The 14,993-nt window shown below is 37.6% G+C and overlaps 2 protein-coding genes across 2 annotated transcripts in view; one reads left to right on the plus strand and one right to left on the minus strand.

Annotated features, from left to right (window-relative positions):
• Positions 1-7,718, plus strand: part of tmem266 (transmembrane protein 266) — a 29,369-nt gene extending 21,651 nt beyond the window's left edge. Inside the window, exons 6-11 of the mRNA XM_044124228.1 lie at positions 9-65; positions 154-292; positions 1,840-1,955; positions 2,506-2,698; positions 5,320-5,382; positions 6,304-7,718. Coding sequence (XP_043980163.1) covers positions 9-65; positions 154-292; positions 1,840-1,955; positions 2,506-2,698; positions 5,320-5,382; positions 6,304-6,941 — 1,206 coding nt within the window. The 3' untranslated portion in view covers positions 6,942-7,718. The remainder of the gene's footprint in view (positions 1-8; positions 66-153; positions 293-1,839; positions 1,956-2,505; positions 2,699-5,319; positions 5,383-6,303) is intronic.
• A 132-nt stretch (positions 7,719-7,850) lies between these two features.
• On the minus strand, positions 7,851-14,513 carry etfa (electron transfer flavoprotein subunit alpha). The gene is made up of 12 exons (XM_044124233.1): positions 14,389-14,513; positions 12,784-12,933; positions 12,452-12,533; positions 12,117-12,199; positions 11,926-12,025; positions 11,674-11,784; positions 11,444-11,545; positions 11,252-11,320; positions 11,089-11,171; positions 9,608-9,673; positions 9,376-9,456; positions 7,851-8,232 (listed from the first exon to the last, which is right to left on the minus strand). The coding sequence occupies exons 1-12, from the start codon at positions 14,425-14,427 to the stop codon at positions 8,197-8,199; spliced, it is 1,002 nt and encodes a 333-aa protein (XP_043980168.1). The 5' UTR covers positions 14,428-14,513; the 3' UTR covers positions 7,851-8,196.
• Positions 14,514-14,993: the final 480 nt, after the last annotated feature.

Consider the following 14,993-nt stretch of genomic DNA (forward strand, 5'->3'; position numbering starts at 1 on the left):
GCTCTCAGACGGTGTTCAGGATTGTGGTGCTGGGGATATGGGATTACATTGAGAACAAAGTAGAGGTGAGCTCTCATGTGTCCCATGAGAAGTGAATCGATGGCTTCTTTTTCTGCAGGTGTTATAACTCAAGGGTTGCTTTTTTTGTTGCAGGTGTTTGATGGAGCTGTCATCGTTCTCTCTTTGGCCCCCATGGTGGCCTCCACAGTGGCCAACGGCCCCAGCAGCCCCTGGGATGCCATCGGCCTCATTATCTCGCTGCGCATCTGGAGGGTTAAGAGAATCATTGATGGTGAGCCAGGAGGGGCCGACGTCTCCTCCATCCTCTCGTCACACAGACAGATAATGCAGCGCACTCGCTGTGTTGAGTCTTGAGATTTATTTGTTTGTTTTAGTTTTTCCTTATAATGGGCAAGGTGTCATTTATCAAAAGTCACCTGTGAAGCTCCAAAATGCTTAGTGACACTGATCATTGATCATACAGAACTAACTAAACATGTTGCTGCCTTGTGTATTTGTTCAGTGAAATGCAAGACAAGTTCAAATAAATATTGTATGGCGCCCAGAGCATCATTTATTTTGCACTTAATAATGACTGTTAGTATGCATTCAAACTATGAACAGTTTCAATTGAATGATGACAATGATACATAAAAAGCATTTATTATTGAAAATGTAAACAAATTTTTGACTATAGTAAATTCACCATTCAGAAACTGTAGGAGCGAATTTTAAATTATGATATAATCAACATCGGATCAAGTGTTTGGTATGAGGAGTTTAACAGCGTAAGGGGGCCACCTGGTGGCCTGGGGACTATGGCAGTCTCTTAAAACTTATTTATTGCTGTTATTTTAAATTAATCTATTAACATTTCTAAAGCACTACTTATACTCCCAAAATCAAAAGCATTCGTTGCATGCCACAAAAAGTGTATAAGAAAAATAAACGAAATGAAGCCCTCCGGATAGACATATTTCAGAGTAAAATTCCAGAAAATTTTACAAGTTGTGAAAGTTAAATGTGTCAAACATAAGACAAATCTAGAAATACATAAACATCAGGCTCATTTGAGGCTTGAGTGCAACGCCAATAAGAAAAAAATATATTCTCTTATCGACTTTATTATTAATTGTGTGTAATATTTGTTTTTCACATGTAATACTGTATTAAGGTTACCTATAAAGTTAAATGTACTAAAAACATGCAGCAAGAAAACAGACATGACTGGTTGCATAAAGTTTGCTTATTAATCTCAGCCACAGGATTAATCAGTCAGATGTACATCTGCAACATTATGGTTGAAACATTTTCTCAAATGTAAAACAAGCTGTCCGGCTACTTAGGGTGCATTCAGCTCAGCAGTGTGAAAAACTGAAGATGGCTGTCATGTCTGCTGGCTCATCATTGGCATCTTATACTCTGTTTCTTTGTCAGTAAACCTTACAGATCTTTCAAACGCCAGGCTAACATCTTCACTTGAAATTTTTTCAAAAATTATATCTCCACTTTTGAATGCGTTTAGAAACTTATGACAATATCTTGGAGGTAGTTTTCCCGTGCTTTATATTGGCTTTGTGTATAAGCAAAGTTTTGTCTCCAACATTTGCAGTATGTCCATAAATGTAACTCCAACCCAAAACAAGGCTGAAAGCATTACTGGTGCTACAAACTGTCAGATGCAGACGTGATGTAGACATGTGAAATATTAAGTCTTTATGTATTACAACTCCAGAATTGCTTTAATTCCATCTGGTGCTTTTCTCTGGAAAGTTTCCCTCTAACTAATCATTACACAGATTAAATTAAAAACTTAGATCAGTCTGTTTTCTTTTCCAGCATATGTTCTGCAAGTGAAGGTGGATATGGAGCTGGAGATTCAGCAGTACGAGAAGGCTAAAGCAGTGCGGGAGGAGCAGCTTGATCGTCTAACCCAAATCTGCCAAGAACAAGCTGTAAGTTCTCACTTAGTTCATCTCTCTTATGTTGTTTTGTAGCAGCGTGAAACCAGCAGAGGGAAGCAAAATGCCACACGAGAGAAACTATTACACTGTATGCATTAAAAATAAGCAAGAAAAACAATTACACTGCGGTCATGACATCTGTTTGAAGGTGCTCTATATTTTATAATTAATTATTATGTTTTATTTTTTCACATTTGGAGAGTCTGCAAATAATAGAAACTTTTGTTTAAAAAGTATTTACTTCCTTGCAGATTTCTTTTTTTTTTTTTTTTTTGTCACTCTTAAATGTTTCAAACATGTTTCGATAGAAGACAAAGCTAACAAAGCCAAATATAAAAAGTAGTATAATGAAAAACATCTATATCAACCAAAGAAACAAGAGGAAAAAATTGAAGGACTGTATAAGGAGGCTAACTTTCTCTCAAAGCACTGTAAATAAATTATTTGGGCTGAAAAACATCCCTTGTCACCGTTCACAGTAAAAAATAAAAGCTGAAATTCCTCATATGTTCGCTTTTTCCTTCGATTTTCTTCCTTACAGTTTGAAATCAGACAGCTGAGGGCCCATCTCGCCCAGCAGGATCTGGACCTGGTAGCAGAGCGTGAAGCCGCCATGCAGATCCACCATATGTGGGGGAAACAGAGCAGCAGCTTCCAGGAGGTGGACGGGTTAGCACCGGGAGCCTCTGACCATCACAGACCAGCCAAAGTTAGGGAGCCTCGGGGGGCTGCAGGTAACCCGCCCAAAACATCCAGCTGTGGTTTGTTACTGAGAACTAAAAGGAGGAAAGATGGTCATTCACCAGTAAATGGTGGAGAAACTGAATATCCTGAAAGGAGCTGAAGGTTTAATTGTAAAGTTTGGGGTGGACAGTAAACAAGCAGCAAAATAATATGTAATACCACAAAAAGGGTTGCAAATAACTTATTTGAAACATTAGAAAGATTAATTTCTTTATTATTATTTTGTTCTTAAATAAATCAGAACCTTTAAAACTGTCTGCTGAGACAAAATGGTACAAAAAAAAATGCGGGGAAGATTTTGTGAAACAATTTGTGACAATAAACTCAGTGTGTCCTTATAAAGATAGACAGGCATATAAACTGTGTTTACAATTGAAAGCCATAAAGCAAAAGAGAACTAAGTTAGTTCACCTTAGAAAACCTCCAAGACACCATTTGTTTCTGCAAATGTTCCTTCCAAACCGATGGACCTTTTAAATCTTTTTGAAGTGGAAAAGAACAATAGCTCTCTTGGGCTTTCTAGAGGTGTTTTAGAAGACGTTTTCCCTCCAGGCCTTCTTCCTGATTCAGTCCCAATAAAAAAGATTACTCTGTGTTTTATATATCAGGACACAATGATCATGATTTGGCTTTATCTATTTCTGGAATTATTTCAAATTGATCTCAGTTGTCCAAAAAAAAAAAAAAAGAAGAAGAAGAAAAAAGCACAGCACATTCAAAACTGTCATTACGTAAGGGCAAAATTGAAAAGTAGCTTTGAAAAAAACTGAGTAGACACTATGATTCAAAGTCTTGTTGAGACACCTTTAGCAGTGACCCTTGATAGCAGATTCTTCTGGTTTCATTATCTAATTGTACTGTAATGAACTGTAATATTTAACATGCTAACTTTGAAACTCTGGAATCTGAAAATAATCTCTTTTTTTCTACTTTTTCTCAGAAGTGTATGTTCAGAATAGTCAAAGATATCAACTCCTGAAGATTCACCACTCTGTTAAATGTTTCTAATGTTCAGTTTGTTGAATTGACTTTCAGCAACACTGCCCAAACTCCTGCTCTCATCGGTGTGCTCCCACTGCTAATCATCTGTTAATTAGTAGTTTAAACACCAGCATTAGGCTGCTAATGCGCCTCCTAAATCTTACAGAAGCTTAGAGGGTGTTCTTATTTTTCCACCCACAGCTTTTCTGTTTGTGCTTAATTTTTATTTGATATAGAACAGCATTGTGGAATCTATTGTGTGTTTATTGTACACTTTAGGTCAGATTTGAGCAATGTTAGAAACTTGCTAAGATGCCATGATCTTTTATGTCTGGTGACATAAAAGAGCAGAACTGATATTAGTACTGCCTCTGCATATTGTTTAACATATAATTTAACAGAACAATTTATCTAGTTGACTTTAAAAAGAATACTTGACAATTTGGCCCACTGGAGTGAACAAAATTAGCAAATGAAGACAAGAATTTGCAGAAAATGTAGCTTGACTTCCTTTATTCTCCACAAAATAAACATAATCAAACGGTGTAAGGGTGTTGATGTCCTCAGAATAAATCTTCTCACCTTCCTCATCAAAATTCTGGTGCCACGCCTGCACTATACATCACATAGTGAGCGAGAGCATGGTCTATAAACCTCTCACACAGAGACGGCTCATAACTCAGAGGACACAGAACACTGTCTGTACAGGTGATGTCAGGGGCTCACAACACCGAAGCATTTTCTTTATCGGCGTTATAAATCACATCGTGAAACAGACGGCATGTCGGAAGTCGGACTGCGTTTCAGCTGGGCTCGAAAGTCGCACACTCAAGTGGTATTGATCATTTGGGGAATGGTGTCTCTCGCTGTTTGGACTGAACAATGAGGACAGACTCATAAAAAATGAAAACCCCAAGCATAAATCACTATGCTGTGGAGTCAGGCATATTAACATTTATGCAGAGAGACATTTCCAAAAATTTATATTCGTAAAATACAAATGTGTCACAAATTTATCTGAAATCATAATTTTCTTTGGATTAGAAATGTTTAGGAATTTATGTCATTTACTTACTGTTTTTGTTGAATAATTTAATTTAATTTTATACGTTTTACATTAAAATTTATCTGCAACAGAAATGAATCATTACATTAAGTTTAACAACTTCAATTCCATTCGTTACAATGTAATACAGAGTTTGGTTTTGATAGTTTAGTTGTTTTGAATTTGGTGTAATTTTATTTGCTTAACATATTAAAACAAAAAAAACCTTCATTAACTGTAAGCAAATATTCCTTGAGGTCGCCTGTAAAAAGTTGCATAAAACATGTTAACAAGTTATTACACAGAAAGATATAGATAATATTAATATTAAACATCTAACAATTGTGAACTATTCAAAGTGTGTACTCATGCATTTTATTTATTATTTACATCTTATTTGTTACCACATCTCCATTTTAATAATCCTCAGAAGTTGTATTATCACAAATGGGGATTTGGAGAATATTTTTCTTCTTTCTTATGTAACTTACAATGATTTTGTGTTTTACCGTTAATTTATAACTACTCTAGTGTACATTATATTTACACTGGGAAGAGTTTTATCCTCTTTTTTTCTATTTTCAGATCATCATGCTCAGGATGATATGAATAACTACATCAGCCAGTACTACAGCGAGCCAAGCAGCGGTGAGTATCAGCAAACCAAAACGGTGGTTGTGTAGGCTATTTGTTGTCTTAGAAGTTTTTCACATTTTGTCACATTGCAACTGCTGGTACACAAAACTTGGGTTTCAATTGTTAAACAGGAAAATAGCTCAAACTTTTGTCCAGCCATCTTAGGAAAATCAGACAGAAAGCTTCTATTCACAGATATGAATCTACTGTGAATAGAAGACGACCCTAAACTTCTCCTGTAGTTTAGGGTCGTTATTCCACTGGAAGAACTTTTGCAGCTTCTTATAGGTCTCTGTCCAGGATTTAGGTCTGGCTACTATCCAGTCAATCTGTTCATTTTTAGAGTCCCTGGTTAATAAAGTTAATTCCACAGCATGAGGCTTCCACTACCATGTTTTTAGGTGGGAATTTAGTGTTGAATGTGATGTTCACTGCTAACTTCTGTATGTTGGACCAAAAAGTTAAATTCTTGTCAAATTTGACTAAAGCATCTTCTTCCACTTTCCTTGTTAGTCACGACCCTATTTAGTCACTAATGTGCGCTAACAAACCCCTGAGGTCTTCATAGAACAAGCTCTACTCATGTTTTGATCAAACTGTACACAGGTGGACCCTATTTTACTAATTAGGTTACTTTTAAAGACAACAGGCATTTTATTTAATGGCATCAAAGTAAAGGGGAGTGAATATAAAAGTACACCAGTCTAAGTCTTTTTATTTGTGAAGATTTTTGATATTTTTTCCTGTTCTTTCACTTCACAATTATGCACTCGTTTAGTTTTGTGAGTCGTATAAACTCCCAATTCATTGACGTTTGTTGGTGTAATGTCACAAAAGATGACAAAGTTCAAAGGTACACAAATGTTTTTGTAGGAACTACCTGCAAGATTACTTCATTCCAATGTTGTTTTATTTAAAAAAATATTTTTGCAGATATGGGGATCCCAGACCCAGCCCGTGTCATCACCACGGCAGCGATAGATGTCCATCTGCCTAACAACCCCAGCCAGCTTCCCTCTACCTTAGTGAGCGCCGACGCGGCGCCGTCCAGCCGACTGCAGCGCACCAGCAGCTCTGTGAGCGAGGCGTCCACCACCGCCATGTCCCGCAGCAGCTTCAGCGCCCGTCAGCACAGCATCAGCAGCTACACGATGGGCTCCAGCATGGACTGCAGCTCCACGGTGCGAGAGGCCTCCACCTCCACGGACTACAGCGACCAGCGCTGCTACCCGCCACCGTACAGCAGCCCGTTGGCCCTGGGCCCCCAGCCGCGAGGGAGTCCCAGCGCCGTGGTGCAGGAGCTGCTCTACTCGCTTTCTGAAGACTCCTGTCTCACTCAGAAGGGCTTGGACCCCGTTAATCTAAAACCGCCCAGTCCGACCGGTTCCACCAAAACCAGCCCAGAGCTGGAGCGCAGACTGAACATTTATAACAAGAGGAACCAAGAGAGCCGGATCGGGCTTCACAGCAAGACTGTTATCCACGTGCAGGGTAACGAGCCTCTGCTTGAGGAGAAATACAGGATGATGGGATCGGTGGAGACTTCAGTCAACCGCCTGTCAGAAGCTTAGGACTTCACAGACCAACTATCGAGGCTTACTCGTAAGATCAAATGCAAAAAAAAAAAAAAGAAAAACTCAAGTCACCTCTTTATATTGCTGAGACTTAAAAGGATGAACTCGCCACAAGGGGCACTGATAAAATATAGACAAATTATTCATCAGGCTACACTTTTTTCAGGAATTGACAATTTCTTACTTTTCCTAACACAAACCAGCAGCGTGAACAAGGTCTGGCATTCAACAAAAAAAATGCCTGTGCAGACAAATTTGCTCTTCATATATTCTTTTTTTTTTTTTTAAATGAAGAGGGGAAGACGGTGGTGCTGAGGGCTTAACATTATTGTTCTTACACTTTAGAGCTCTCCAAATAATCTTGTCTCATTACATCACCTGGAAACAGGCAGTAGTGTCTAAGTCAGCATCTCCAAATTCATTGACAGTCCTTCATGGACTCCTGCAGGGCAAAAATATTATCATCTCTACTTCTATTCTTTGACTTTCTACATTTTTGTCTACAGTCAGAGTTAAGGGAATTTTATCTTTGGACTTTTAAAATGTCAGATGATTTGTAATTACTCAAGGTGCCATGACTGGAAGCTGTCCAGCCCCCAGTTTAATAAGATTATTCAAGATTTTGCCAATCCACATTAAGGTATTTAAAACCCTCCAGGTTTTATGTAAGCTTAAATAAATGTGTTTTTTTTCTTTATTTTACTTAATTTTGTGTAAATATTCACAAATGAGAATGACTGTCTCACAAAAGAGCAAGAAATATGAGAGTTTAAATAAAGTGCAAAAAAAAAATGATAGCATGAACCTTTAAGATTTGTGACCACATTGGAAACTTTCTAAACATTTCTCTGATCAAGGTAAAGCAATGCTGCAACTTAATAAAAATCAAAACATGGCAAATTCATAGATGTTTTGAGCTATGTGTTTAATACACTGCTTTTCAAAAGCATCTCTTTACTTACTGTACATTTCCTTTGAGACATCTTGCATGTAAAATTCAGACATCCCAAAGTACTGTTCCAAGACTTTAAATACAATTTACATGTATTACAGAAAGCAAAAAGACACAAGCAGAAGTTACCCATTAACCATCTGATATCTGCAGACTATGTCAAAACTGGAATTTAAAGAATGATGAGATTTTGTAAAACACCAACATACAGCTTCAAAAACGTGTTAAGGCAGTGTCTGTTTCCGATGGTTGCTCTCTTATTTATTCCATCTGTACGACAAAGCGCTGGTTCGATTCTCCTCACTTGCTCAGAGCTTCTGTCATCTCAGGAACAGCCTTAGGAGAAAAACGGATGAAATTACTTTTGTGTCGTTATTGGCGGTGTTATTTCAATAATGTTCATCAATGTTCTCTAATAAACCTTCAAAGAAGAGATTAAAATTCTAAATAATGAATTCTATCTAGTATGTATGCGACTTCTGAGGGGAGATTATTGCAGTGTATTTAATTTATGGGGTAGCAGAGGAAAAGAGGTTGGAGAGAAAAAAAAAAAAGCTAATAAATAAAACTACTTTTAATCAACTTTTCACCCTCTCCCGCCCATAATAATGCACTACTTTGTCTTGACCCGTCCAATGAAATCTCAACATAATCCTGCAGTTTGTGGTTGCAATGTCACCAATTGCAGAGAAGCTCAAGAGGTATAAATCCTTTTGCATGATGCTACAGACTCAAGCGATGAATATGCATGCTAATTTATTCACATGCCTCCGCATTTGACTTGAGCAGAGTCTGAGGAGAACCATCAGTCACTGCCCGAGTTCCTGCAGGGTATCAATGTCCATTTAGGAAAAAAGTAGAGAGCCCATCCATTTTAATCAGTTATCTGAGGAGTGATCACATGTAAGATGATCTCACCCAGCAGGTCACAACTCTGCTGCCACCAGCTTATTCCTAATCACTCCTACAGAGTTTGTCAGGACACCTGGGCTGCTCAGCCACTACTGCAGGGCTAAATAAAACATGACCAACAGGACACACATGAAAATATAACCTGCTAGCCTTTCACAGACGGCACTGGATTCCAGTGTTAGTCATGCCAACGCGCCTGGCTCGATATCCCCGAGCACCAACTTGACACAAGAACGCAACTGAGCGTATAAGAGGTCTGGCAAGTCGAAGCTCAGAACGCAAACCGAGGCCAACTCTTATCCGGCTATTGATCAGTTTTGATATCTCCTGAGATGCTAATGTGGTCTCCTCATGGCAGCACGCACCAGCCAGAACCCTCCTTAGATTAATTCAAGAGCTTAATAATTCAGCAGTTCCACATTTCCATTAGGTGGAATAAGGCATCCTGCAAAATTTATAAGTTAGGAAACAAATGTTATATTCTGACTATTATTCTGGACTAAAAGCTAATAAAACGCTGGGTTTGCCATGTCTTAATACGAGTTTGTTTTGCTCGTAGAAACTCACCTTAAAAAGATCCGCCACAAGGCCATAGTCAGCCACCTGGAAAATGGGAGCTTCGGGGTCTTTGTTGATGGCAACAATAGTCTAAAAGGGAAAACAATAGTCTATTAGAACTGCCTGAAATATGTGTAAAATACCACTAGTGCTGGCTTAACTAAATGAGGCATGAAGGCACAGGAAAGCAGAAAAATGGATTTATAAAAATAAACTGTTTGTCTTTGTCCTCCAACTTTACCTTGCTGTCTTTCATTCCAGCCAGGTGTTGGATCGCTCCAGAGATTCCAACTGCAATGTACAACTCCTAAGAAATGAAACATGAATAGAGGTTTAGCTGTGACTAAACCAGCACGGAAAACCCAAGTCAGACGTTTAATGAAACCTGCAACAAAGCTTTTCACTACCACAGATAACGTTGTTGGCACCAGTGGTAAAGATGTGTGAGAAAAAGATAGAAAACCAATGCATTTTCAATGCAGCAGGATTTAGCAAACTCATCAGTTGCAATAATAATGATGCCCATCAATGCTATACAACCACTTTGCTTAAAAAAAAAAAAAAAAAAAAGAAACAGCACCTGGTGGTCTTTTATATTTTACAAAGCTGACACATACAAAGAGAAGCATCACAGATCTGTGTCTCTAATCAAGAGAAATAATCCATAGCTTTGTGTTGTTTTGGTCATAAGTTTAGTAAAATTATCCTGTTGCAAGACCCACTAACAACCTTTGTTTCAATTGACTGATAGAATTTACCAGATTTTATTCTTTAAGACATTCCAGTGTATCAAATAATCAATTATGAAAATCACTGTAATTTCCACAGCCTTTAGAAAGGATCGTCCAGCATGACATATTCTCAACCGTACTGAACAGTGAGCATGACTTGCTTTGCTAAACTAAATATGGGCGTCATCTGACAACAAAGATTGGTCACCAAGGCAAGTATTGGTCACCGGAGACTTGGTGACCAATATTTCACACTCACACTGTATTTCGTCATTCTCTTAAACTGTGTGTGCCATGCTGAAAAACAATGAACAATTTGAAATACAAATTATATAATCTTAAAACATCCTAAACTTAAAAAAACAAAGTGAATTTATTTTCAGGGGATTTTTTTTTGGTACACCAAAATTAAATTAATACTCTGAAGTTAAAAGGTAAAACTTTACAAATTCATTTAGACACTTTCTTACATATTTTTCCTAAAAAGTGCCAAAGACCTGAACTATACAGGGAATGTTCCAACTGAGGATTCAGAGGAAGTATAGTACCCATGAATGACCTAATGCAAACTAAAAAAAAAAATAAAAAATGATGAAAATGACACGTCTGAGGCTCTGGTCAGACATCCACTCCATTCTGCTCTAATGGATCAGCTAAATCACTTAGGGCCGCTAAATGTGCCAGTAGGCACATTTCAAAGGAGCCTAATGTGTGGATAATCATAGCTGGGGTATCCAGGCTGAATCATAATGGGAAGTTAAGCTTTTCAAAAGGAGCAGCCATCGCTATCTCACTGAATTGTTGTGTAGAGGATAGCAGACGATTCTCACAGCAACATTAATGCTGCAGCTGAGCTTAAGACCTGCTCAAATTTTAAAGATGAAAATAATTTCACCTCTTTGACTATAAGTTAGTCAATTTTCTAATGCTCCCTTCATTTGTTGATCAAGTGTTTTCCACAAATATTCAACTAATGTAAGGTTGAACATACGGGTGCTACGATCTTGCCAGTCTGTCCGACTTGCATGTCATTAGGGACGAACCCAGCATCCACTGCAGCTCTGGATGCACCAACTGCAATAAAAAACAGCAGATTTACATTTTAATCAATCAGCACAACTATAACAAATGAACCCTCATATTTCTCATCGTACCAGCAGCGTTCAATTTGTCAGCAAGGTCGTAAAGCAGTTTGAAATTCTCTCCACTCTTCAAGCCTCTTCCTAGAAAAATAACAGCTCGACATTAGCAGCTTGGAGACTTTCTTTTTTTTGTGTGCTACCCATTATTAACAGTGACAAATTCATTTTGAGATCTTGAGTCAAAGACAGGCGGTGGGTTCATACCTCCTGACACCACAACCTTTGCACTCGTCAGCTCAGGACGGTCGCTCTTTGTCAAATTTTGCTCGAGCCACTCAGAAACTCCAGCAGGAGGAGTAGAAGCGACTGCAAATCAGAACGGCGATAATCAGTACGAGCAGGACAGGATTTTGCTTGTCTTGCTCGTACTGGTATAGCTTGCTTTGTTTTCTTTTAAAGCTGTACTCAAACACAGAAGGCTGAATCTGTAACACCTTCTGCTGATGCAGCACTTCCTCCCTCTGCTGAAGCTGCTTCGAACGCCGTCCCTCGGACAGTGAAGATCTTGACCGCCTCGTTACATTTCACCGTGCTGAGGGCGTTTCCTGCACCAAGATATGTTTCACTTTAGAACTAAACCACAAGACGAAGCTAAATCAACAAACAAAAGGTCAGAAATATATCATCTGAAAAAAAACAACAATTCAGAACAATAATTTGTAGTGGTCTACTTAAGGTTGTCATACCTGCATAAATAGTCCTGACAAAAGTATCTGGAGATTTGATTTCAATAATATCTGAAATTGGGGCAACATCCAACTTGGCAGCAACTCTGGGAAGTAGATTCTATTGAATGAAGCAATGAGAGTAGGGCTGTAGGTAATACGTGACTGATCAGAGACGGAGACAAAGAATTCTGGGTGTAGCAGGATTTTACCTTTCCAAAAGCAGATGCACCAGCACAGATATGAGTAAAGTTGAACTGCTTTTGTGTTTCCAAGATAAGGGGAGTCAACTCCTCTGCAAACCAAACAGAAAAACATACGATCATATAAAAATTGACACAGACTGCAGGTGTAATTTTCAGTCTGATCAATTTAGATTCAACTATAAATTACTGACCAAGGTATCCAACAACAAGCTCTCTGAGCTTTGTTTTAAAACAATAGATTTCATGGTAACTTGAATGATGTTCAAGCTTTGAAAGTGCACTAATGTAGAAAAATTATAATAGGAACGACTTGCTCAATAAATGTGTTATGAACAGCATACCTGGCAAGGCACCTTTGTAAGAGTCATGTTGAGCCACCAGAATCTTCTTCACACCTTGGACTTTACTGATCTCCTCTACAACCTCAAAAGAAAGAAAAATGATGCCGGTTAAAAATCAAAGGCTTGCATTAGTGATGGTATAGTTGCATTTATTATTAATTTTTAATGGCTAACAAAATTAACAGATCCGGACTTGATGATTTGAAAGGTGTGGATCATGAATAAACCCGTTTCAGAGCAAGTTTTGTTTATAACAAATCGCTGTGCGTACAGTTTTAGTAATAAAAAATAAATAAAAAATAAAAAAGTTTAGCAGCAGAAATGCTTCTTACCTTTCCACAGTTCGTTCCTGCAACCAGACAAGACACATCTCCGCCCAGCTTACCGGCAGCAGTGATGGCATTGAGAGTAATGGGGGTCAGCTTGTCATTGTTGTGTTCTGCGACGACCAAGGTGCTCTGAAACCTCTGGATGAGGCCCGTCTGTTGGGAAATACAGATCAGTCACCATGTGTGGACGCAGGCTGTGAATGAACAGAGCTGACAGGTGGGAGGGCACCTGTCAGCTCTACAATATCAGTTTGGTATTCAAGCACAACATACTGACATAATATTTCGGACTCAACATATTTGGCCAGAAAAAAAAAAAGCTTGAAAATACAAATTAGGCATGGGGCAGTATATAATTCATCATATTATTTCCAACAGGGTTAATTACTGCTCTAATTAGTTTTTAGCTTTGTAGAAATATCCAAATGTGTTACTGCCCAAATTCCTTTGCTCGACTACAAAACATAGAACACATAAATGGCATCAAATAATATGTGAAAGCATATCCATCCCCTGCTTTTAAAAGGCCTAAAATTAAGATTTAGAAAGGATGGCGCATTCAAGATTTTCTTATTATTTTACCATCATCATCAATAACTCTTGGACTTATGAACTTGTGTTTCAGATAAAAAGCAGTTTGACCGTGGTAACCATTTTAGTATTTTGTGTAAATAAAACTGTGTTCTGTTTACTCAAATTTATCACACCACTGAAATCTTTTACCAGCCCATGACATTTTGTGGAAACAAGACTGAATAAGCTAGTGTGGGGAGAGTCCACGTGGAAGATTATGATGGCAGGTAAATAACCTCTAGACAAGCCACATCCAGCTGTGTCATAACAAGACAGGATATTACCAGCCGAATCTAGACATGATGGATGTGACACATGATACGAAAGGACATTCAAATAAAGTACAGCAAAAAAAGGAGATGCACAGTTTTTTTCTTTCTCTCATTTAAAAGTTAATAAAATTAAAGACAATAGTCTAGCTTCAAATTAAAATACATTTTATTCAGCTGAACAATGAAAAACAGAGTAAGCATACATTTCAACAATTTAATAATATTATATAATTTTAGAGAAACCTTATAGTTTCTGTCAGCTTAAATATTTACATTAGCATGATGTTGATTTCCAACATCATGCTAATGTATGATGTGTTGGCTGTGTTGTTTACATAAAGTCTTAAGGTATCAATTCTAGCGACAATTCTGTTATATAATGTATAACAGTGGTAAATATTAAACTACAATACATTTCGTAATAGTATGGCTATGTTTGTCATTGACAAAGTTGCAGTTTCGTAACTAACATTACGAGGTTTCATAAGAGCTAAGCTAGCGATGCAAACACAAAAAGAGAACTGACTGAAACAAACCTTAAATTTCAGCTATTGTAGTGTCTAACATGCAGATAATAATTGATGCAACATTAGAAGTGACCCGATGAATATGCAGAATAAAATAATTGCTCAATGAATCCAACCGAATGAGCTAACCAGTTAGCATCAACAACAAAAACACTTTAGATGTATATAGCTTCGGGATCCTTAAACACCTAAAACGGAGCAACGCATTGGCTGTAATAGATCAGTAAAACTCTTACCAGATTTCTCAGAGATGATTTGCTTAAAACTCTGTTCATAATGGACACCTGATGTTTCGACCAGCTGCAACGGAGGGATATCTGCTAGTGGACTTTATGCAAGGACGTTTGTAGGGAAATCTCGCGATAGAATCCCACGAATTTTTCGGAGAGCTTGGCTGCATTTCTCCATGTCGCCACATAACTGTAAAATTTGACTTATTTTTTATTTTTTAAGCTTAGATAAGTTGGCTAAATAATAATATATATATATATATATTATATATATATATATATATTCTATATATCTATATATTCTATATATATATATATTCTATATATATATATATATATATATATATATATATATATATATATATATATATTCTATATATATATATATATATATATATATATATATATATATATATATATATATATATATATAAAATTCCCTACTCACCCACCGCGGGTGGTGATTCTTCTTCCTCTTAGCTCGGGTCCCTGGGAGCTTGAGGGTTCTGCGCAGTATCTTGGCTGTGCCTAGGACTGCACATTTCTGGACTGAGATGTCTGATGTTGTTCCTGGGATCTGTTGTAGCCACTGTTCCAGTTTGGGGGTGACT

Source organism: Gambusia affinis, linkage group LG08 (assembly GCF_019740435.1).
Source record: "Gambusia affinis linkage group LG08, SWU_Gaff_1.0, whole genome shotgun sequence".
Classification (NCBI taxonomy): Eukaryota; Metazoa; Chordata; class Actinopteri; order Cyprinodontiformes; family Poeciliidae; genus Gambusia; species Gambusia affinis.